At 42.4% G+C, this 22,269-nt stretch overlaps 2 protein-coding genes across 4 annotated transcripts; one reads left to right on the top strand and one right to left on the bottom strand.

Moving 5' to 3' along the window:
* Positions 1 to 3,505, bottom strand: GON7 (GON7 subunit of KEOPS complex). Its single transcript, XM_059056910.2, has 2 exons — positions 3,234 to 3,505; positions 1 to 810 (listed from the first exon to the last, which is right to left on the bottom strand). Exons 1-2 carry the CDS (start codon positions 3,439 to 3,441, stop codon positions 716 to 718), a joined length of 303 nt encoding a protein of 100 aa, XP_058912893.1. The 5' UTR covers positions 3,442 to 3,505; the 3' UTR covers positions 1 to 715.
* Positions 2,136 to 19,496, top strand: UBR7 (ubiquitin protein ligase E3 component n-recognin 7). 3 transcript variants are annotated; one of them, XM_059056887.2, is made up of 12 exons: positions 3,524 to 3,846; positions 4,557 to 4,574; positions 5,775 to 5,908; positions 6,710 to 6,770; positions 7,650 to 7,745; positions 8,683 to 8,736; positions 9,292 to 9,397; positions 10,628 to 10,836; positions 11,010 to 11,159; positions 11,668 to 11,830; positions 12,855 to 12,916; positions 17,284 to 19,496. In XM_059056887.2, exons 1-12 carry the CDS (start codon positions 3,697 to 3,699, stop codon positions 17,374 to 17,376), a joined length of 1,296 nt encoding a protein of 431 aa, XP_058912870.1. In that variant the 5' UTR covers positions 3,524 to 3,696; the 3' UTR covers positions 17,377 to 19,496. The 3 variants fall into 3 exon arrangements, with proteins under 3 accessions (XP_066883962.1, XP_058912870.1, XP_058912871.1); XM_067027861.1 differs by lacking the exons at positions 3,524 to 3,846; positions 4,557 to 4,574 and adding an exon at positions 2,136 to 2,253; XM_059056888.2 differs by lacking the exon at positions 4,557 to 4,574 and having other exon boundaries at positions 3,533 to 3,846.
* Positions 19,497 to 22,269: the final 2,773 nt, after the last annotated feature.

Genomic DNA, 22,269 nt, shown 5'->3' with positions numbered 1-22,269 from the left:
ACATGAAATATCTTTTTATATTCAACACAGGTTGCTTACCTAAAGACTTATATTTGTGTTAACATAAATAGCAAATCACAGCCTAAAAGCACACCCCATTTAACTCTCTTAAGATACAGGTTAAACATATATCCATTGAGTGGTATTGTCTCCAGACGTCTGTATACTGGGTGTGAGTGTGGATTCAAGGTTTCCTTGGGTCTCTCTCAAGGGCTCTCCTTTCTCTTCAGTATTTCTCTCTATTCCCATTTTCCTTCTACTTATACAGAACTGCCATTCTTAAATTTAATACCCAATTTTCACCACTTGTTCATGTCAGTTCCTTGAAATGTAATTGTCCATGAGCCTTGACATGTACTTTTTATAACAGAAGCAGAAGCTAAAAGATGTACACATCACACAAATTAATCCAGAGGGTATTTGAAAAGTATAAAGAAAGAATTCAGTTGCCAACACAGTGGATTTTATACATTATTAAATGTCTATTTTATCTCCATGGTCTGAAACTTACTTCTCACTCAAGAAAAAAGATTCCTTTCTAAACATTTATTCTATCTTTCTTTGATGGAAACAGCAGAAAAGTTTCTTCTTTGACAAAATTGTCCCAGGGGAACAAAACAAATGCTTTCCAAATTAGAGCACAAGTCTTCCTTAAATGTCAGTGTGTGATAAATAAGATATCATAGCAGTCTTTTAAATTTCATAAAAGCTACAGTTAAGTTGGTGTTTTTGGCCGTTTTGCAGATGGTCCATCTGAGTTAGTTCTGTTATCAACGTTATTTTCATCTTCTGCATCATCTTCATCATCACCTTTTAAAATAAATATTTGTTGTATGACAATATGTTCATTGGTTGAAAGAAATATACATATACATATGTATATACATATACATATGTATATACATATCAACTGCTAAAGCAGTTGATAACGAGACCATTTCACTTTAGGGATTAGTAGACCAAGGGATATATCAAATTAGAAACATGTACAGTTAAAAAGACTGGGAATTTTGGTGTTTAAAACCTTTCTTTTCTATCATTCTTTTTGGAGATATGATTCATATACCATAAAATTCACTTTCAAAGTGTACAGTTTATTGATTTAGATATTCACTAGGTTGTGCAACCATCACCACTAATTCCAGAACACTTTTCATCTTCCTAGAAAGAAATCTCATATAAATTAGCAGTCACTTCCCATTCCCCTCAGCCCTTGGCAGCCACTAATCTACTTTCCTATCTCTTAGATTTGTCTATTCTGGACACTTCATATAAATGAATCGTAAAACATGTGACCTTTTGTGTCTGCCTTCTTTCACTTATGTTTTCAGAGTTCATTCATGTTGTATAGCATTTATCAGTACTTCATTCCTTTTTGTTGCTGAATAATATTCCATTGTATGGATATATATTTTGTTTATCTACTCATGAGCTGATGGACATGTGTTGTTTCCACTTTTTAGCTATTATGAATAATGCAGCTATGAACATTTGTGCGTTTGTTTTTAATGGGAACATGTTTCCAGTTCACTCGGGAGAGCTAGAGTGGAACTAGGAATCCCCAGGAGTAGAACTGCTGGGCGTACAACAACTTTATGTTTAACTTTTTGAGGAACTGCCAAAGTGTTTTCCAAAGAAGGTACACCATTTTGCATTTCCACCAGCAATGTATGAGGGCTCCAATTTCTTCACATCCTAGCCAAGACTTATTGTTCTTTCTGATTACAGCCTCCCTAGTGGGCATGACATGGTATGTCACTGTGGCTTTGATTTACCTTTCCCTGGAAGTCAATGATGTTGAGCATCTTTTCATGTGCTTTCTGGCCATCTGTATATCTTATCTGGAGCACTGTCTATTCAAGTCTTCTGCACATTTGGTAACTGGATTTTTTTTTGGTCATTATGATGATTTTTTTCAACTGAAGTATAACTGACCCACAACACTGTTAGCTCCAGGTGCAGAACACAGTGACTCAACATTTCTGTACATTACAAAATGATCACCACTATTTGTCTTTCTAGTGTTGCGTTCTATCAGTTTTCTTTCATAATTGTTACATTTTTAAAATTTTGTATTTGTTGAGATATGATTCATATAAGATAAAATTTGTCATTTTAATCTCTACAGCTTTTGACAAAGGAAATTCAAACCGAAGCTTTATGGGGACCTCATTAAACATACAAAAGCATGTCTTCCTGTATGAAGATATTACCGACCCACTATTAGTAGAACAGACGGCAGTTACTTTTCCAGTAAGTAATTATATATATATATATGTATTTTTTAAATGGCTCTACCTATACCTGTCCTTATTCCAATGATAATATTTTCAACGGATTAGAGAGGCACTTTTGGAGCCAAGAACCAGGACTTCTCTCTCATGGAAACAATCTATTATCTGAAGTTCGTGTAATATTCTGAATTGGTTCCTTCACAATATCTGGCAATCAAGATGTAAACAAGATGGAAAGGAAAGGAAAGGAAAGTACAGTTTAAGCTCCTCTACAGAGGAATTAAGTCCTGATTCTAATATTTAGTTCTTAGGTTCTTCAGCTCAGGGTAGTCAAGACAAGACTTAACAAAAAACGAATACACTTAAATTTCCCGTTTCTACTTTCAAACTGCACCTACAAAACTGGGAAAGGAAAGGAGTCCCTGAGAGTTAAGACTTCCTCATCTGAAATCTGTTGCAATCTTCGGAACCTGCTCCTATTCTGTGACAGATGGCAGTCTTCCAAACTTGTTTGTAATTTTACACCGGGGAAAATTCCTTTCCATCCTTCAACACACAGCTTAGAATTCACGCCCTCTCTGAAGTCTTCTTGGGTTCTCTAGGTTTGCAATAGCTACAGAGGAGCCTAGGGTCATCCTTCTACTCTTTAATAAGACTGTGTGTCTGTCTAACCCCTCAGCGGTCAGAGTTCCACAAGGACAGGAACTGAGTTTCATTCTTTCTCCAGAGCTCAGCCCAATGACTAGCATAGAGCAGTAGACGTTCAGCACGTTTTTTTGTGTGTGTGATATAAATGCAAAGAGAATCGTGAAAAGCAGCCCTGGTAAATGAGCCCAGGTACAGCCCAGATCTGGCAAAAGGTGCTAACAAGTTTTAGTTGGAGTTCTTCCCCTCAGGCTCACTTTCTCCAAGTTTGCCACTCCACGCGGGCTCCCTGAGCAAACTCCCCGGGTGCCCCTGCCCATCCATCTGTCGCTCCAGCACTGTCTCAGAGCTCACCGTCCAACGCCTCGTCTGGAGCCGCCGCCTGTGCTTCCTGTGCTTCCCGCTGTACCGGGGAGCCAAGGAGGTTGGTCACCAGCTCCCTCATCTTATCCACGCCCAACAACAAGCCCTGGAAAGGGTCGGCGACGCCCGGCGCCTCACAGGGCACCCGTAGCTGCTGTCGCTGCCCTTCCTGCCCGACGTACTCGGCCGACAACTCCATGGACACCGCCGAACTTCCAGAGCGTGCTGCGGTGACGCGCCACCCGGAAGCGGAAGCCGGCTCGCCGCCGGCGCAGGCGGGAGAAGGGAAAGGAGTAACTTCCGTTTGTCGGAAGTCACTCCTCCTCCTTCTTTCGCTCCCCGTCTCTGGGATTGGTGCCTGGCACTTCGGCCCCGCCTCCTCCGGCCCCGCCCCTCGCGGCCACTTTTCCCGCCTCCGCCGGGGCCGAGAGGGCGGTCCGGGTGACAGTTGAGAATGGCCGGAGCCGAGGAGCCCGCTGGGCGGCAGTCGGAGCTGGAGCCTGTGGTATCGTTGGTCGACGTACTTGAGGAGGACGAGGAGCTGGAGAATGAGGCGTGCGCCGTCCTGGGCGGCAGCGACTCGGAGAAGTGCTCCTACTCGCAGGTGGGCGCGCGGCCCGGGCCTCGCCTCCCTCGGGCTCCCCTGAACCTTTTCTTCCCCGCTGGACTTACCCTCTTCTCGCCTGCCGTGGCCGGCACCCCCGTGGTGGCCCGAGGCCGCTGTTCGTCGTACGTTTCCCCATCGCAGGCCCAGTTGTCCTATTACCCTTAGTCTCCTGAGCCCCCTTCCTCAGCCTGTGTCCACCAGGGCTCCCCTCCTTTCTCGGTCTTCCTCCGTCCGGCCCCCCACGATTCTCCAGGCTTTGGCCCTGGAGCGGCTGCTCTTTCCTTCCTTTCCCGTCTCTTCTCGGTGCCTCAGCTGCTTTTCACGAAACCGTCCCCGTGACCTTTCACATCCAGACATCTTTGTCCCTACTTTTCGCATCCTCAGAGCATTTATTAGGAATCGAATGGGAGAGTCAAAACAGAGTTAAAGGAGAGAGCTCTGGATTTGAAAATCTCCCCGTGTGGGCTGGGCTCCTGGACAGCTGGTTCCTCTGCAATTTAGTTTGACAAGTGCTAGCTGGTTTTTTGGAGAGAAGAAGCAAGTACCTCGTCTGTCTGCAGTCTGCCCCCCAGGGGGATAGACCGGGACCCGAACAGCTGGTGGCACTGGCAGAGGAGGGGAAGGGAGGAGAGAAAGCATTTGGAAGATGTGAACAAGGATTTGAGGGGGTGTGATGTCGTGTTTGGTGACTCATCCTATATTTCTAGGTACAAAAATGGAGAAAGGTGGGTAGAAGAAAACTAATAAGAGGTGAGAATTGGTAGGAGGAGGAAGGTTACCTTCCAAGGGAGTGGAGTGGAACACTGAAGGATGGGGAGAGAGGTTTGGGGTCATTACGTGGTGTGGACTGAGATCATAATACCAGTTGTCATCGTTGTCCAGTTGAGTTTACACTGCAAAGTGGTTACATTTTTTTAATACACCTTGTGTCAGATGTATTTAATGTTGGCTGGTATTTTAAAACCTTTGGTCACCACTGAAACAACTTTTTCTCTGCTTTCCTTTTTAAAAAAAGTCTGTATGTAAGTTACCTTTGAAATGTAGTTAGGTATTTGAAACGGACTTCCTTAACATTTTTTTTATTGTAGTGAAATATGTGGAAAAGTGCACAAATCATGTATAAGTCTTGGGAAAGCATAAACAAAAACACATGCAGGTACGTACTACCCAGATCAAGAAATAGAACATTACTGGCATACCAGAAGCTTCCTTGTATCTTCCTTGTATCTCCCCCCTTCCCAGAAGAGGGTACTATTCATTATCAGGATTTGCTTGTTTTTCTTTCAACTTTTTATTTTGAAACATTTTAAGTCTACAGATAAGTTGAAAGAATAATATTATGAACACCTGTGTACTTTCACATATATTCACTTTTTAACATTTTACAACATTTGTTTTTTCTTTTACCCCTTCATTGTAATAGACTTTCTTTTTTCTTTTTTCCTCAGCCACTTGAAAATAAGTTGCAGACCATGACACTACACCTCTAAATACTTCAGCATACATCTAAAAATCAAAGGGATTCATTTAATGCATTGGTTTTCTCTTTGGTGGAACCACAAGCGTTTTCCAAAATTAAGTATGATTATTACTTACAGAAACTTACACACATTCTCCTACATTTTTATGTGTTGAAATGATTAAGCAGACCAGCTTATTCACAGCTGACTGAAAATATTAAACTTCTTTCTATCACTTTAAGAAAAAATTACATGAAAACAAGCACTAGTGTATGAAAACATGCAACAGTGTTTTGGTATTCTGTTGAATAAGCTTTTTTATTAGCCTCAGTGTTTTTTACAGGAAAATCTTGACCACAGGTAATCTGATTTCAGTTATTTCTTAGATCATAGTATGGGCATCAGGTGACTGCCATGTTTCTTCAATTTTTTCTCTCTCTTTTTCCAATTGGGGCTGTCTTTTAGGGCTCAGTAAAGAGACAAGCACTATATGCCTGTAGTACCTGCACCCCAGAGGGAGAAGAACCAGCAGGAATTTGCCTAGCTTGCAGTTATGAATGTCATGGAAGTCATAAACTTTTTGAGCTATACACAAAAAGGTAAAACGGTCAGAGACTGATGCTGAATGCTTTTCAAATATTTAGATTCTTTTCCAACTGCACTTTATTTTCTTAATCTTTTTTTTTTGTATTCAAAGTAGTTGTGCACTGGTAAAATGTAATGTGTTTTTATATAATATAATTGGAGAGAGCAGTTTTTCCAGAGGGCCTTTTTTTAAAAAAAATAAATTTATTTATTTTATTTATTTATTTTTGGCTGTGTTGGGTCTTTGTTGCTGTGCGCAGACTTTCTCTAGTTGTGGAGAGCAGGGGCTACTCTTTGTTGCGGTGCGTGGGCTTCTTATTGCGGCGGCTTTTGCTACAGAGCACAGGCTCTAGGAGCGTGGGCTTCAGTAGTTGTGGCATGTGGGCTCAGTAGTTGTGGCACATAGGCTTAGTTGCTCCGCGGCATGTGGGATCGTCCCGGACCAGGGCTCGAACCCGTGTCCCCTGCATTGGCAGGTGGATTCTCAACCACTGCGCCACCTGGGAAGTCCCCAGAGGGCCTTTTAAAATAAAATTATGGTGCAAACTCAAATTACTGCTGCTGCTCTGCCATTATTTTATTAGTGTTTGTGTAATATAGATATTTGTTTTTATGCATGTTAATCTCTAGAATTATTAAATCTTTTATTGTTATGTGCTTGGAAAAATTCTGGATTGGATACATGAACAACAACCAAGGTCACTTTTTAGATCCTAGAAGCCAGTTGAAAGGGAAGAGGCTATGACATGAATTTAAAGAGTAAGTCATTAGATTTAAAAGAAAAATTAAAATTGGCTCTTCCTCCTTTGTTTCAGAAATTTTTGTTGTGATTGTGGAAACAGCAAGTTTAAAAATTTGGAATGCAAATTATTTCCCGTAAGTAAGCACTGTAACTATAAATGCATGAAAAGTAGCTGAGATGATATTTGTCTGAGTGGATAAAAACCAAGTATTTTCCAAAAAGGAGGTTCTTATGCTTATTCTTTGTAAATGGACAAATCAGTATTAGACTGTATCCCATTTATTACTTTTTGGAAAACTAAGTAACCTTTTCAGAGCCTACAGTATAGATTGTAATTAATATGAAGGGTTTGGGGGGGAATGTTCTAAAGTGATTCACGTTTAATTATGTTGATTGTGCTTATGCTTTAAGGTTTTTAAAGCAAAGGGGATGACTTTAAAAACTGAATAAATAAAACTTGGTAATAATGAGTGGGTTATGTGCACTTAGAAGTTTTTCACTGCTTTTTGGATAATAAAAACTGCTTATACGCTAACTTTCAATGAAATAACAGAAATGAAAAAGAAAATAAGGGACTTTACATTGTTCAATCATATTGCTAAAACTGTCATGCTTTTTCCCTCCTCAAAGATTATTTTTAGACAATTTCCTTGCCTGCTTTTTACCTCCTAGTAACATGGGGGCTTTGGCTATCACAGCTGGGCATTAAGAAGTCTTTTGAAATTCTAGGCCAATGTCAGCTTACATAGGTTGATAATTAATATTTATGATTCATTTTCCCCCAATTGCTACAAAGAAGGCATAGAAAATAAATTTTATTTTTTCCCTGTATCCTGGAAAAAGTATCCCTTTAATAGGAATGAGTTTTTTTCCTTTGTACTTTGAAAGTTAAAGACCAACTTCTGGGGAGGGAGATATTTAATGCACAAATTTATTGAACACATAAATTTCATGATGCATGAAATTATAGTTAACGTTAGACCATATTATATATTGAAATTAATATCTTTCAGGACAAAGCAAAGATAAATTGTGGCAATAAGTACAATGACAACTTTTTTGGATTGTACTGCATTTGCAAGAGACCTTATCCTGATCCTGAAGATGAGGTAAGAGATTTAGAGGTTAGCACCGGGACTGTGTCATCTCTAGCCTTCACTCCTCAGCCTTTTGTCATATTTGACCCTTTAGCGATTTGGGGATTGTGAAAGGCTTCTAGATTTATCCCTTCTTATGACTCTGGGCTGGAGCTACAACCGGAACAGATCCCAGCTATTCTTCTCATTCTTAAATCATGAGAATGAAATATTGGACAGGACTTTCTCAAGGCCAGAACATTTTTCCTTCCTCCCCCCTCTTTGCCTGCCTGTTTGCTCCATTCCCCTGAACACTTCCCAGAAAATGACCTTCAATTTCTTGCATCCCTGCGAGGAAAGAAATAGGGTGTACAAACTGGATTCTCTTAAAAATTTCAATTACAAGTACACACAAAATTTTAAAAGAATTTTTCTTCTTCCTCACTCCTGTACCTTCTTACCTCCCAGAAACAACCACTGTTAACACTTTTTGGTATATGTATTTTTAAACCTTTTTCTGTGCACATATAAGTGAGTGAATGTGAGTTTTAATTTCTAGTTTCCTTTTATTTTGACAAAAGTGAAAATTCTGTGCATTCACTTCTGCAACTTGCTGCAATTCACATTACCTCCCTGGGCCTGGGTTTATGTCTGAAGTGAGAATACATTACTTATTTATAAAGTTTTATGGGAATCATATATTAAGTAACTGATATGAAAGCTTTGATAATTGCTCACAAAGTGCTTATCTTAATGTAATCCTTCTGTAACACCAGTTTATGGAGAATGAACTTCTTTGGCCCCTTGAATTGCTGTTTCTCCCTGTCCCCTTGACTTCTGGCATGTGGATAGCAGTTTTATAGAATTGGTAGATAGTTATTTAATATCTAATTCTAATGTGTGCCAGATTTACTTTGGTATCCCAGAATTCACTGTAATCATTAACAAACAAATGGCTTTCCTGTGTTAGATTCCAGATGAGATGATCCAGTGTGTAGTCTGTGAAGACTGGTTCCATGGAAGGGTAAGGAGAGCTTTTACCTTTTAACGACATTGTCTTTACAAAAAGAGAAAAGATCTTGTCTTTTGGAATTTACTATATTTTACGTTATAATTGCTCTTCTAAAAATATAGTAAAGATATGATCAACATACTAGTGCAATATATTTCTTCCCCCCCGGCTGCATGGGGTCTTCCTTGCTGCGTGTGGGCTTTCTCTAGTTGCAGCGAGTGGGGGCCACTCTTTGTTGTGGTGCATGGGCTTCTCATTGCGGTGGCTTCTCTTGTTGCAGAGCACAGGCTTTAGGCACTTGGGCTTCAGCAGTTGCGACGCGTGGGCTCAGTAGTTGTGGTGCGTGTGCTCTAGGGTGCAGGCTCAGTGGTTATGGTGCACTTGCTTAGTTGCTCCACGGCATGTGGGATCTTCCCGGATCAGGGATCGAACTCGTATCCCCTGCATTGGCAGGCAGATTCTTAACCACTGCGCCACCAGGGAAGTCCTGCAATATTTTATAAAATCATGGGCTTTTTGGACAACTTGGTGATCACAAGGAAAATGTTCGGTTTTCTGTGTTCACAGCATCTTGGTGCCGTTCCCCCTGAGAGTGGAGATTTCCAAGAGATGGTGTGCCAGGCTTGCATGAAACGCTGTTCTTTCTTGTGGGCTTATGCTGCACATTTGGCAGGTAAATGTCTCTGTGGAGTTGGTACTCCACCAGCTTGTGCTGTATGTTCAGAACAATTTGTATGTTCAGTATATAATTTTTATCAACTAGTTTTAACTGGACTCTGCGGAAAAAAGTATAAGATCTGTTCCTTCTCCACAAGGTGCTTATAGATAGATTGGGAGACTACCAAGAACAAATTTGTACTTAAATGGCAGGATGCAGAATGTGGATGAGACCAGAATTAGAGAAAATGGAAGAAGCAGTTTTGAATGGGATTTTGAAAGATAAAGAGATAAACATGGTTCTTAAATGTAAGACATGCTATTGGTTGGGGAGAGGGTGGTGGTATAGTTTGTCATATAGTGCTTTTATTATACTCTAAGAAATTGACCCCAAGCCACTAATCAGCAATGAATGTTCTTGAGGCATTAAATATTTTATTTGTAATGCTATATGTGTTAATTTATTTTTTTTAATTTTTTTATTTTTTTGTTAATTTATTTTTAAAGTGGCAGTTATCTGCTGCTCTGGCCTCATAATTTCTTGCCCTTCTCACCTTTGGGGAACACCTCGCCATACAGAGCACAAGCAGCATCAGACATTTTTGATTTGTCTCAAAGTTCTTAAACTTGGTGTGCTTTCTTTCTGTTCATACCCTTTACAATTAAATCTCACTTTCTGCTGGAACTGAATTTATTTCGCATTCATCAGGTTTTCTTAACCGTTCCCCTCTGCCCCTCCTTCATTTCCTTCCCTGTCAGCAGATGGCCTCATTTCCTACTAAACTAAAATGCCATCATGCAAACTGAGTTCCCTTATCATTTCTCTTCTCTCCTTCACAGTATTTCTGTCTCTACACGCACCCTTTCTGATTTCCTTCTCTCATTAAGAAAAGTTGTTGTTTTTCCTAAAACTGCCCTTCTACCTGTATTTGCAGTTAAATCTCTTCCTGTTGCCTCTTGCTTCTTGAGGTGTCCCTCTCTTTAACATCTATAGTATTTTTTTTTCTCTTTTACACAGAAAGTGCTTAAGTAGTGATTGGTATTTTTAAATGATCTTTTCAGTTATTTGACTCTTTGGATTAGGCAGGCATAACCTAAAAAGCGTTATTTCCTTTCTTATTATTCCAGAGATTAAGGTTGACTTTCTCCTTTTCCAGATTCTGAAGTATGTTTTAATCAGATTAAGTGATTTCATTGGCTAACTGGTCTTTGGATATGTGTGTGTGTTTTTTCAATGAACCCACAGTAACCAAAGTAACTGCTGAAGATGATGGGTTGGTGCTGAATGTTGATGCGGTAGGTGACCAGGAAGTTATCCAGCCTGAAAATGGAGCTCATCATGATGGTGCTCTCAAAGAGGATGTTCCAGAACATGGAAAGGCTGCTGAGAAGGAAGTTAAAGCAGAGCAGATGAACGAACCATGTACCAGCTCTAGTTCTGAAGCTGATCTCCAGGTAACATGAAATCTGAGCTATAAAAGAAAAAACTTAAGTAAAATTAATTCTGTAAGCTGTAGAGCTTGGGGTTTCAATTGTACCCTTTGCCTAAAGAAATCCTTTGACGAAATCTAAACTATGAAAAGTATGATAGTTTAAAAAACACACTTCAAAACTTAATTTAATTTCAGACAGCATTTAAGAATCAACATCTAAACACAGAATCACAGTCTGGCTGCAGACTTCAGGAGCTTAAAGCTAAGCAGTTTATAAAGAAAGACACCGCCACCTATTGGCCCCTGAACTGGCGTAGCAAGTTATGTACCTGCAAAGACTGTATGGTAAGTACCTGATCAAGTTCAATATTAGTATGTTTTGTGGACTGATGCCTAAAATAAGAGCACCTGAAAAGTATATTTATGAAACTGATATTATAGAGAACTGAAAATTTTTTTATATTAAGCAAATTTATGAACTAGTATTTGCAGTCCGAATGCTTATGGAAGAAATTAAGAATTATGCAATACTTTTTATTTACTTAGCTTCATTTCAGTGGAAAATAGCTTGTCTTTTTCATATCATAGAATTGCTTGGAAACATATTACTTGAAAGTTACAGTAAGTCAGTGGTTTTTAAATAACGATCTCTTAGGTCATATAATATCTACTGGGAAGTTGGGAGGTTTCTAAAAGAGATTTGGGCAAAAAGAATAAAATGTTCAAGCAGCTCTGCTAAAAGGCTCAGGTTTTTCTGGATATTAATTAAATAAATTTTTAGTGCTTCTCATGAGGTTGACTTTCTGAGAATGACATATCGTTCTAATGGGGAAACTGGTTTTATTTTTTAAAGAAAATGTATGGCGATCTAGATGTCCTGTTCCTGACAGATGAATGTGACACAGTTCTGGCTTATGAAAACAAAGGCAAGGTTGACCAGGCAGCTGACAGGAGAGACCCTCTAATGGACACCCTTAACAGCATGAACAGAGTCCAGCAAGTGGAACTTATTTGTGGTAAATATTGTTTGTGAAAGTTCATGAAGTTCATGAAGTTTCCTTCACTATTAAAATAATTATGTATAAGGAGGACAACTAATACCTATTTTAATTTAACACAAAATGGTTTAAATTTGGAATTATATAGTAGGCCTCACCTACACTTGCTTGATTGTAATGTTGCTGGGTATTTAGATGCTATTTCCATTGAATTAGGGTTACATGCTAGAATAATTACATGCTTGAGAAACCGTAACATGCTATTTTGATTAAGGGTAGATGTATGAGTAAAGAATAAAAGGAAATCAATTTCTTTTTCCATCCACTGAAATAATTTTCATTGAACATTACATGTCATCTTTTTGAGCAAAGCATGCCATCTTTTTGACAGTTCTTGAGGTTGCTTCAGTGGTTCACAGGAAACCACTAGAGGGGAAACATTCCCAAACCTTTAATTACAGGCTTTTACATTTTTTCCCCCAGTATGCCCAACTTATTTTAGTGATTTCCATCCTAGCCATTTCTACTCAGATGCCACCACTTTTGTGCCCCTTTTTTGACATTGATTATTCCTGTCTTGTATTTGTAACTGTTTGATTAATGTCCTTTTGCCTTTATTGGAATAAAAGCTTTCCGAGGATAGAGGCTGCATCTAAAACATTTTTGTAGCCCTCAAGGTGCCTTGTACATAATATAAATTGTTGAGTGAGTGCATGAGTTTTAAAACTTAATGTTTGACAAGTCCAAGATATTTCAAGCACTAGAATTCCAGAGAGATGGAAAACTTTAAAAAAAATTATTGGCTAATCTTTTTGGGAATGAGGATATCTGTTTTTTGAGGGTTTTTAAATGAAAAAGTGTCCCAGATGTCAAAAGGGAGGAATTTGAGAGAAATTGAAAACAAGTTTCTATGCAGATTTCACTTAAAGAAAAATGTGGTTTAGACAAATACACTCAAATGTCAATGGTCAAGAAATATTTTGTTTCTAAATGCAACTGGCTTATCTAAAGTTTCTGTCCTTTTTTTGTTGTTTTGATTTAGAATACAATGACTTGAAGACTGAACTTAAAGACTATCTCAAGAGATTTGCTGATGAAGGCACAGTAAGTGTAGAGTTTTAATCATAGTCTTGTATGTTTTGAATAAAGTATCTTTTTTTAAATTGAAGTATAGTTGATTTACAGTATTATTTTAGTTTCAGGTGTATAACATAGTGATTCAACATGTTTATAGATTATACTCCATTTAAAGTTATTATAAAATATTGGCTACATTCCTTGTGCTGTACAATAGATCCCTGTAGCTTATTTATTTTATACATAGTAGTTTATGCCACTTAATCCCCTACCCTTCACTTGCCCCTCCCCCTCCCTCTCTCCACTGGTAACCACTAGTTTGATCTTTATATCTGTGAGTCTGTTTTGTTATATTCATTTGTTTGTTTTATTTTTTAGACTCCACATATAAATGATAACATGTAATGTTTGTCTTTCTCTATATGACTTATTTCACTAAACATAATAATACCCTCTAGGTCCATCCATGTTGTTGCAAATGGCAGAATTTCATTCCTTTTTATGGCTAATATTCCATTGTGTGTGTGTGTGTGTGCGCGCGCGCGTGCCACATCTTCTTTAACCATTCTTCTGTTGATGGACACTTAGGTTGTTTCCATATCTTGGCTATTGTAAATAATGCTGCTGTGAACATTAGGGTGCATGTATCTTTTCAAATTAGTGTTTTCGGTTTCTTGGATACGTACCCAGAGTGGGATTGCTGGATCATATGGTAGTTCTAGTTTTAGGTTTTTGAGGAACCTCCGTATTGTTTTCCATAGTTCATTTTCTTTGATGAAAAAGATGACTGAGAGCTTAATGCAGGCAGAGGAAAGGGAAATCAATAGTAGTGAAACGCCAGTGGACTAGCCACATCAGGAGTCCTTCCCGGAGGGACAGAGCAGTCATGCATGATCTGGAGAGAATAGTTGTAGCTTAGGAGAGGGCCATTGGATCAGCCATACTGATTCTCCCAGTCCTGACCTTCAAGCAGGGATTTTTGGAGAAGGAAGGAAAAATGACCAGGCAGGAAAAAATGAAAGCCAGACTGCTTTTCTGTGATTTTTTGAGCTCTAGTTTAAAATAAAAGAACTTTATATTGGGGGGCTAAAACATTTCTCTTGCTGGTTAGGACAGTCTGTATGCTTTTAAGGGTGACACTAACTCTATAATGTGTAAATTTTTTTTTTTTTTTGGCCACATGGCACATGGGATCTTAGTTCCCCAACCAGGTATGAGCCCATGCCCCCTGCAATGGAAGCAAGGCGTCCTAACCACTGGACTGCCAGGGAATTCCCATGTAATCTTTTAAAATAGTTTTCCAGGGACTTCCCTGCTGGTCCAGTCGTTAAGACAACGCACTTCCACTGCAGGGGGCATGGGTTTGATCCCTGGTCTGGAAACTAAGATCCCACATGTGACGGGATACAGCCAATAAATAAATAAATAAATAAATAAATAAATTTATAAAATAGTTTTCCAGATGAATTTACAAATACCTCCTAGCCCTTTACTACTCATACATTTATGATGGACTTTTTCTTCTAAAATACTTTTCTATCTTCCAAAGGCAGATATAAAGCAAAACTTTTCTTTTCATGGCCTATAGTTGTCCTTCTGGATAGAAAATGTTTTGCTCTGCTATAGCCAGACAGACAAATGAAGTCAGACATGGGTCTGACGGACACTCGGGACGTGCCCGGAAACTTGCTTTCTTGGAAGAAGTCTCTACCAACTGAGTGCTTTCTCATAAATGTGGGAAGAACTTGTAGCTGCCTGGATATCTGGCAATGCTGCCTTTCTGCAAAATGAATTGTGAAGTCCAAAGTTAAAGAGACTTCCTAAATGGTTTTCTCGTTTTTAGAGAATGTTCCTCACTGTCACTAGGGACGGACTTCTTGCTTCCCAGCAGCTCTTAACAGACAGTTATTCTTGTTTCTGTTGCAAAGGCTGTCCTCTGCTTAATGCAGCCTCAGGCTTCTCTCTCACTGGAACTAAGAGGGTCCATAGGTGTAACTGTTTTTTGGTTTTGTTGTTGTTGTTTTTTAAAATAAATTTATTTATTTATTTTTGGCTGCATTGGGTCCTCATTGCTGCATGCGGGCCTCTCATTGTGGTGGCTTCTCCTGGTGCAGAGCATGGGTCCTAGGCATGTGGGCTTCAGTAGCTGTGGCACACAGGCTCAGTAGTTGTGGCTCGCGGGCTCCAGAGCACAGGCTCAGTAGTTGTGGCGCACAGGCTCAGTTGCTCTGCGGCATGTGGGATCTTTCTGGACCAGGGATCGAACCCGTGTCCCTTGCATTGGCAGGCGGACTCTCAACCACTGCGCCACCAGGGAAGCCCCAGGTGTAACTGTTTTAACCTCGGCACTGTTAGTGGATGTTCAGGGTCTTTCAGTTGTGTCAAAGCACATGCTCTTGCCTCTGCTTTTGTGTAGTTTGTGGTTGCTGTGCTCTTTATTGATTTTATTACACACACACTTAAGTTCACATAAAAGAAAAACAGTAGGTATATCGTCTTTTTCCATTCACATTTGAAACAATTTTATCCAGAGTCTTCACATGTGTCTTCACATGTATGGATCTTTGTGACAGCTAGAGCCATTTTTTATGAGTCTGAGATAATCTGATGTGATGATTTAAAAGGACAGAAAAATATTTTTTATCATTTGTTTTCGACATTACTAACTAGATCTTTACTAACACCTTAAGTTGTAAAGCTCATCTGCTTTGGTTGTATTTGGCTATAGAAGAGAATGCTGATAAGGTCTGGGTGTTGTCAAATGATGGACTGCCCTTTATTTAATGTTTGTGTCTGACTAAAAAATAATAACAACACTTAGACACTACACATTTTCTAGGACAAACCAATAAAATGATTCATTATTGGACCCAGGTATTTATTCTTTAACATTTCTACTCTGCATGTTGGCTGTGACCATTTGAGGATGCCTAGAAACTAAAGATTACACACTCTAATTTCTGTTATTTGTGGGCTTTTAAGTCTGCTCCTACTATATCCTTGCCAGAGAAATGTCCTTGTGTTGTCTTTCAGCGTTTAATGCTTGCAATCCGAGCCAGGGACAGATCGTTCACATTGGAACTCCCCAGTATCCTATTTATTAGCATTTATAAGTGTGCATTCCCAAGCACAGTGCCTCCGAGCTCTGAGCTGTGGTTGCCTCGGAGTGCGTTCGCATCTCTATCTTGACTCTGAGGAGTTCTAATTCCTCACAGGTTGACCCCCAGCTGACTCTTGGTTCCTGTGAGACTGGTGTGTCAGCCGCCAGTCTGGTGTGAGTTCTTTCATTTCGAGGAGTTGTCAGAACATGTCTCACCCCAGTGAGTTAGGTTGCCTGTGCTATTGGGTATGTCACGAGGGAGGTTTTCGTTTTACACACAAGTATTTGTCCTCTTTCTTACTTCTCTCTCTCTCTCTCTCTCTCCCTCTTGCTCACTGTATTCCAGTGCTTTCTTTTTCTTTTTCTCTTCCCCTCCCTCTCCTCGCCCCACCTTTATTCCCTTATAATAATAAGAATGTGTTACCTTTGTAATTAAAAACCATGTTAACAAACCTGTCAATTGCAGCACAGACTCACTCTTGGGGTGAGCAGGGACTCCTTCTGGGTAGGCCTGGTTTACTTTTTTATCCATATTTCCCCTTATTTTCTTATTTTATTTTGCTAATAGAAACACTTTATTGTGATATTCTAGTCCTTTTTCCTATAAAATACAAGATAAATTTCTCATTTTTATTGCATAACATAGATATTCCATTTACTGGGAGTACTGCTTCCATAGTTTTTGCCAGTTATTTTTCTGTTTATATAGCAGACATCTTTAATTTTGGACTCTTGAAGAGGGAAGAGTCTGGGGGTTCCTTTTTTTCAGTAAAGGAGAGAGCACAAATCTCAGAAAAAGCAGCTTTTGTTTGCTGTGGGTGCTTCTGCGGAACTGAAGGACATTCCCAAGACAGCTGTGTCATGAGGTCGAGCAGTGGCCTCGGGAGACCATTAGTCCCCTCAGTTTTCGTCCTGGCTCTGCCACTGTTCTTCTCAGCTGATATTCATCGAGAACTTACTCTGTGCTGGGCGGTGTTTTACAGGCATTACATCTCATCTGCTCTTCAAACGGCCCTGTTAGATGGGTGCTGCTTTCATGTCATTTTAATGAGGAAACCAAGGGCGGTGGTGGAACCCACGCTCCGTACCAGTGTGCTGTGTCTGCCTACTGCATGACCCTGACTGGCCGGTCTCCGAGCCAGGATGAGTTGGTCTGTGCAATGGAGATAGGATAATTAATTGCACATTAAAATGGTCCTTAGCAGCAGTATTGTTGGACTTGATTGTGAATGTTACAACCAGTTAGTGCTATTCTGTGATGTTCCCTTTCCTAATTTTCGCTCTCCCTGGACAGGTGGTTAAGAGAGAGGACATCCAGCAGTTCTTTGAAGAATTTCAGTCAAAGAAGAGAAGAAGAGTGGATGGGTTGCAGTATTATTGCAGCTAGACTGGGGTGCGGCGCCTCCTCCAGCCAGTGAGGGGGCCGCTTACTGCGCCAGGAATAAAAGAGGCATATCTCACCTTTGGTCCTCTTTCTGTCCTCTCCTTGGAGAGGCCTCCTCCTGCTGATTTCTCAACCAGCATTCTTTCTGACTCAGCTAAATGCAGCTCATTCCACAGACTTGAGCCCCACCACGCCACTCCAGCCAGGGTTATTTGCTCATGAGTTTCAAGAAGTTTGATTTGGTTTTGAGAAAGTAAACTAGTTTATTTTTCCCTTATGATTTGCTTTTAACTCCCAAGTGTGTCTGCCCTGTCACAGAGCCGCTGTCTTCCAGGACCTTTTCTGTCAAGTTCTCTTCCTGTCAGCTTCAACCTCCGTACATCCCCCCGTCCCTACGATCGTGGTGCCTTGGGTCAAAGCTTCCTCAAGCCTGTTCTGCCCCTTCTCCCACATCCCTGTTTTCTGAGGTTTGTTCACAGCTTAGAAGGGACCTCAGAGCTTGCTTCCTCCAGGCCAAACCTCCGGAGTGGCCGGGACTGATGGTTTTCTGGCCTAGATGTTTATCACAGGCAAGGAGATTGGCTGATGGCAGGATTGAGGAAGCCTACCTTTGTTACAAATTTTACTAATAAATTTAAAGTGAAAATTCCATTCACAAGTCTACTGGCACTAGAATATTAGAATTTCAGTACTGTAGCGCTCACAGGGCTTCCTGGAGAAAATCTGCCATTATACTGGTCCCTCTCTGCTGCCTAGAAAATAGACCGGGTACTACCCTGTGAAATCTTGGTTTACAGAGTCCTCTGGGTTTCTTTATATTATCAGGGATATTCATAAGCCTAGATGATAAACAGACCTATTTTGATATTGTTCTGTTAAGAAAATGGTATTAGAACCCCCAATAAATTATTATTTTTCCCCTTAAATCTGTGCTGAAGAAAAAAGCTACTGGCTTAACTTACTTGTAGCGAGCAGGGCAGTGAGTGCTTTGTTTTGGGAGACTATGTGGAAGAGATCCCAAGCAAGGCCCTAGGCTGTGCAAATGATGAGCTTTATGTATATAAATGTTACTGTCCACAGCTGAGTCCCTAATGACTGTGAGATCTTTGGAAGAACCTCATGGGATGTTGTATAAAACCCCATATTTGAGGGGATGTCCTTTCAGTTGGTTTGAAATCTCTTTAAAGCCCGTCAGTCTATCTGGAAAACACCTTTTGATAAACAAAGAGCCCTCAGTTGCTCCCTCCCTCTGGAGGAGCGTGGTCTTTCCTGACAGTAGACGACACACTTTGAGGTGTGAGACTATACGCATTTGAGGCTTTGGGGCCACAAGTGTATATTAATATTTTTTGTGTGTCCAGCAGTCACAAGTGCCCACCGATCCCTGGATAAGGTGAACTAGGCCTACAGAAAGTCAAGGACTTAAAGAAATAGTACAACTCGTTTTTCTGCATCAAACCTCATTACAGATCCTCATGAAGAGTGACGTGTGGAGCTGGAAGGTCTTGTGGCCATAGGAGATGCCTGTGTGCTCTGAGCTGGCCTTGTAGAAAGGGTGGAAAGGCTAGGGTGACAGCTCACGGCATCTTCAAGATGGTTTACATCCCCAGCTTGGGAACTCTGTCCCAAGTCTGAGGGTTTTTGAACCCCCTCTGCAAGGTGGTACTAGTTGTGTACTGTTGTGGCCTGAAAGTTTATATCTTCTCAGACATTTGATTTAACTATCAGAAAGTTCCTTCCATCCTTATGACAGGTCAGGACCCAGTCTTGGAGGTGATGCATTACTGTGCAGCACAACACAAATCACCCAGTGGTGAAGGACCTGTTTTAGGAAAGGTACTGTTCCTTTTACATTAACCAGAAAACCTCTTTTTTTTAACCTATTGTTAACAACTAGTTTTCTTATTGACTGTATTGGACCGTCTCTTCTTGTAGAGACTGATTTTGGCCAACATGTGGCAGTTGATATTAATGCATGTTTTATGCGAAACAATATGATATTAGTTACTTTTAAGGAATTCTGGCATTGTATGTGCATTTTTGTAGAATTGTTACTGGACTTATTACATACTTAACTCTAATCAGGTTTCTGTAAAATTTAAATAAAACAATTCGGAATAGTGGTTTTTCAGATTGTTTTTAGTCACTTTTAAATGTACACAGCCTCCCTTGGCAGGCTGTAAGAAAATGGGTCCACTCCGGCAGCTCTGCCTGCCCTGGGGCCCTGCTCCAGCAGAGGGGGTGGTTCCTGTCTCTGCTGCTGTTTTATCCCATTCGGCCAGCCTCCATAATCACGTGCGTGAACCAATTCCTTAAAATCTCTCTCTCTCTCTGTCTCTCTCTCTCTCCAAGCTGGAGAGCCAGCAAAGACAGTGGGGTAGTTCCAGTCCCAGCCCGAAGATCCAAAAACCAGGGGAGCTGATGATGTGTCAGTCCTAGTGCCAGAGGAGACCAGTGTCTGAGCTCGGACGGGCAGAGAGTAAATTCTCCCTCCGCTTTTTGTTCTCTTCAGGCCCTCAATGGACTGAATGATGCCGCCACACCGGGAGGCTCATCTGCTTTACTGAGGCTGCAGGTACAAATGCTAATCTCACTCGGAAACGCTCTCCTAGACACACCAGGATACCTTAGCCCAACGGGGGGGCTGGGCACCCCACGGCCCAGTCAAGTTGGCACAGAAAACCAGCCGTCACAACAAGCGAGCCGCGTGTCTCATCCCACCCTGAGCAGCGCCTGTGGAGTGAGAGAGGCCGCCTGGGCTCTGGAGCCGTGGCCTGCGCCCCGGCTGTTATGTTCTCTGGGCCCCAGGCGCTGCTCAGGCCGTTCCGTTGTAACAGGCCCCCGACATCACGCTGGGGTCACAGCACCCCAGCCGCGAGGGAAGGGGCTCTCCGCTCCCTCAGGCCTGGAGCTGTGAATAAAATGGGGCAGCAGCTGAGGAGAGAGAAGCTGCTGAGAATGGCAGACGCACCTTCCCCACCAGTTTCTTCACAAAGCTGCGGAGCCAGCCACTGATTCCATTCTCAGGTTCCGTGTTCGGTGCACCGGCAGGTCAGCTGCTGTGACGGAGGCCTCCGGCTCTCGCCTGCCCGGCCTCCCCTCCCCTCCCCCCCACAACCTCTTCATCATGGATGGAGAGAGACACTGCCGTGTTGCTAATACTCAAATCATTACTTCACTTCGTGACAACACTTAGCCCTGTTCGTCATGACATATTCGTGAGTTTATTTGCTTAGTATCTGTCCTCCCCACTAAACGGTAAATTCCGCGAGGTCAGGGACTGTCCTTCCAGCTCATGGTTAAAGGGCTGGAACCTGGGGGCCGCCTGCCCCGCCGTCAGGTGACTGCACAGGTACAGGCTGCACGCGCTTGTGCGCCTGGCCTCATTCAGCCACCCACAGCAGCCTGCAGAGTGTGACTGTCCGTCCCCATTTTACAGATGTGAAAACAGGCTCTGAGAACCCGGGGGTCCACAGCTTGCCAGGGGTGACTCCCAGCTCATTTCATTCCACAGTCCGGCCTCATTCAATGGGGCACCAGGAACAGTTAAGAATCTTGGAGCGGGGACTAGCCTGGCGGTCCAGTGGTTAAGACTCCGCACTTTCACTGCAGGACGCACAGGTTCGATCCCTGGTGGGGGAACAAAGATCCTGCGTGCTGTGTGGCGTGGCCAAAAAAACTCTTGGAGCAGAAATGATGCCAATAGCTTTTGCATAAATCACAGGATGTCGTATTTTGCCCTGGGATAGGAGGGACATTGACTCTTTTCTGGGTTTTGTTTTGGTAAATTCACTTATACTTACATGACAGAATTGGACTGTCTTCCAGCATCTAAACCACTACAGGGAGGGTTTCCTAAGCCTTCCAAGAAACACGACCCCAGCGCAGCATCCCCAGGCGAGAGGCTGGGAACGGATGCTGGGAACGGATGGTGACCCCAGAGGAGAGTGTGGTGCCTTCGCCCACAAGGAGTATCACAGAAGAGAGGACGAGGGAAACGGGGGCAGCCTATTTTGCCCGTGAGGTCCAGGAGCTGGAGGGTGGCCCCCGTGGGAGGAGGCGAGGGTGGAAAGCGGCCGGGAGCTGGGTGAGGGCCGACTCAGCCGGCCTGGGCACTGACGCCGGGAGCCTGGGCACCGTGCGGACGACTGGCTTCAGGTGTCCCCCAAAGCTGGGTCCAGACGCAGGAGATGGACATGTCCATTGTTTATGGGTTGAGTTTGGCCAGAAAATTGGTGGGAAGGTGAGCAAACGGAGGAGGCCGACACCTAGGGACATTGGGCTGTCCTTGAGAGGGGAGCAAGGAGGCCAGAGGTCAGAGGTTCCAGAGGAAGACAGGAGGGGCATCTGGGACATGGTGGCCTGAGAGCAGGAAGTGAGCGAAGGTTTCAAAGGTGGAGCCCTTCTGGGGACAAGGGAAGGGTCAAAGAGTAGCGGGGAGGGGAGTAGAAGAGCAGGGAGCTGGAGACAGTCCCCCGGGCTACCCAGGTTGATGGCCGGGCCTGGAACGAGAGGACAACAGCCAGACTGCGACAGGCCTCCGGGTTTGAAACGAGTGACAGGGTGACAGTCACAAGCTGAGAGTGGGACAGCCAGACGGCAGGGGCTGCAGAGGTGCTGGGGTGTTACGGGAGGCCGCCACACACTGCCTATCCTGACCCTCAAGCGTGGCAAGTGCAAGATGCCAGCTCTCGGGAGAGGCCTGCAGGGCGGGAGGAGGGCTGGACCTCCGCCAAGGCAAGAGGCAGGAGAGGAGAGAGTGGGAAGGTGGGGGAGGCATGCAGGAAAGGTGGGCAACGCGGATGGGGTCGGGGGCCGGCCTGGGAATCCAGGGGGCTGCGCAAGCGACCTGGGAGAGCGGGAACAGCAGGTCCAGGGGGACGACAGACCCCACCG

The sequence above is a fragment of the Kogia breviceps genome, chromosome 3, assembly GCF_026419965.1.
Source record: "Kogia breviceps isolate mKogBre1 chromosome 3, mKogBre1 haplotype 1, whole genome shotgun sequence".
Classification (NCBI taxonomy): domain Eukaryota; kingdom Metazoa; phylum Chordata; class Mammalia; order Artiodactyla; family Physeteridae; genus Kogia; species Kogia breviceps.
The sequence above is the reverse complement of the archived record's forward strand: the minus strand, read 5'-3'. Positions and strand labels throughout refer to the sequence as shown.

What these genes read in the sequence shown, in the direction of transcription:
- GON7 (XM_059056910.2), bottom strand. Translation starts at nt 3,441, where the DNA reads ATGGAGTTGTCGGCCGAGTACGTCGGGCAGGAAGGGCAGCGACAGCAG. An exon ending in TCCAGACGAGGCGTTGGACG is followed by an intron (nt 811 to 3,233) that starts GTGAGCTCTGAG and finishes TTATTTTAAAAG; the next exon opens with GTGATGATGAAGATGATGCA.
- UBR7 (XM_059056887.2), top strand. Translation starts at nt 3,697, where the DNA reads ATGGCCGGAGCCGAGGAGCCCGCTGGGCGGCAGTCGGAGCTGGAGCCT. An exon ending in TTTGAGCTATACACAAAAAG is followed by an intron (nt 5,909 to 6,709) that starts GTAAAACGGTCA and finishes CCTTTGTTTCAG; the next exon opens with AAATTTTTGTTGTGATTGTG. An exon ending in TGGAATGCAAATTATTTCCC is followed by an intron (nt 6,771 to 7,649) that starts GTAAGTAAGCAC and finishes AATATCTTTCAG; the next exon opens with GACAAAGCAAAGATAAATTG.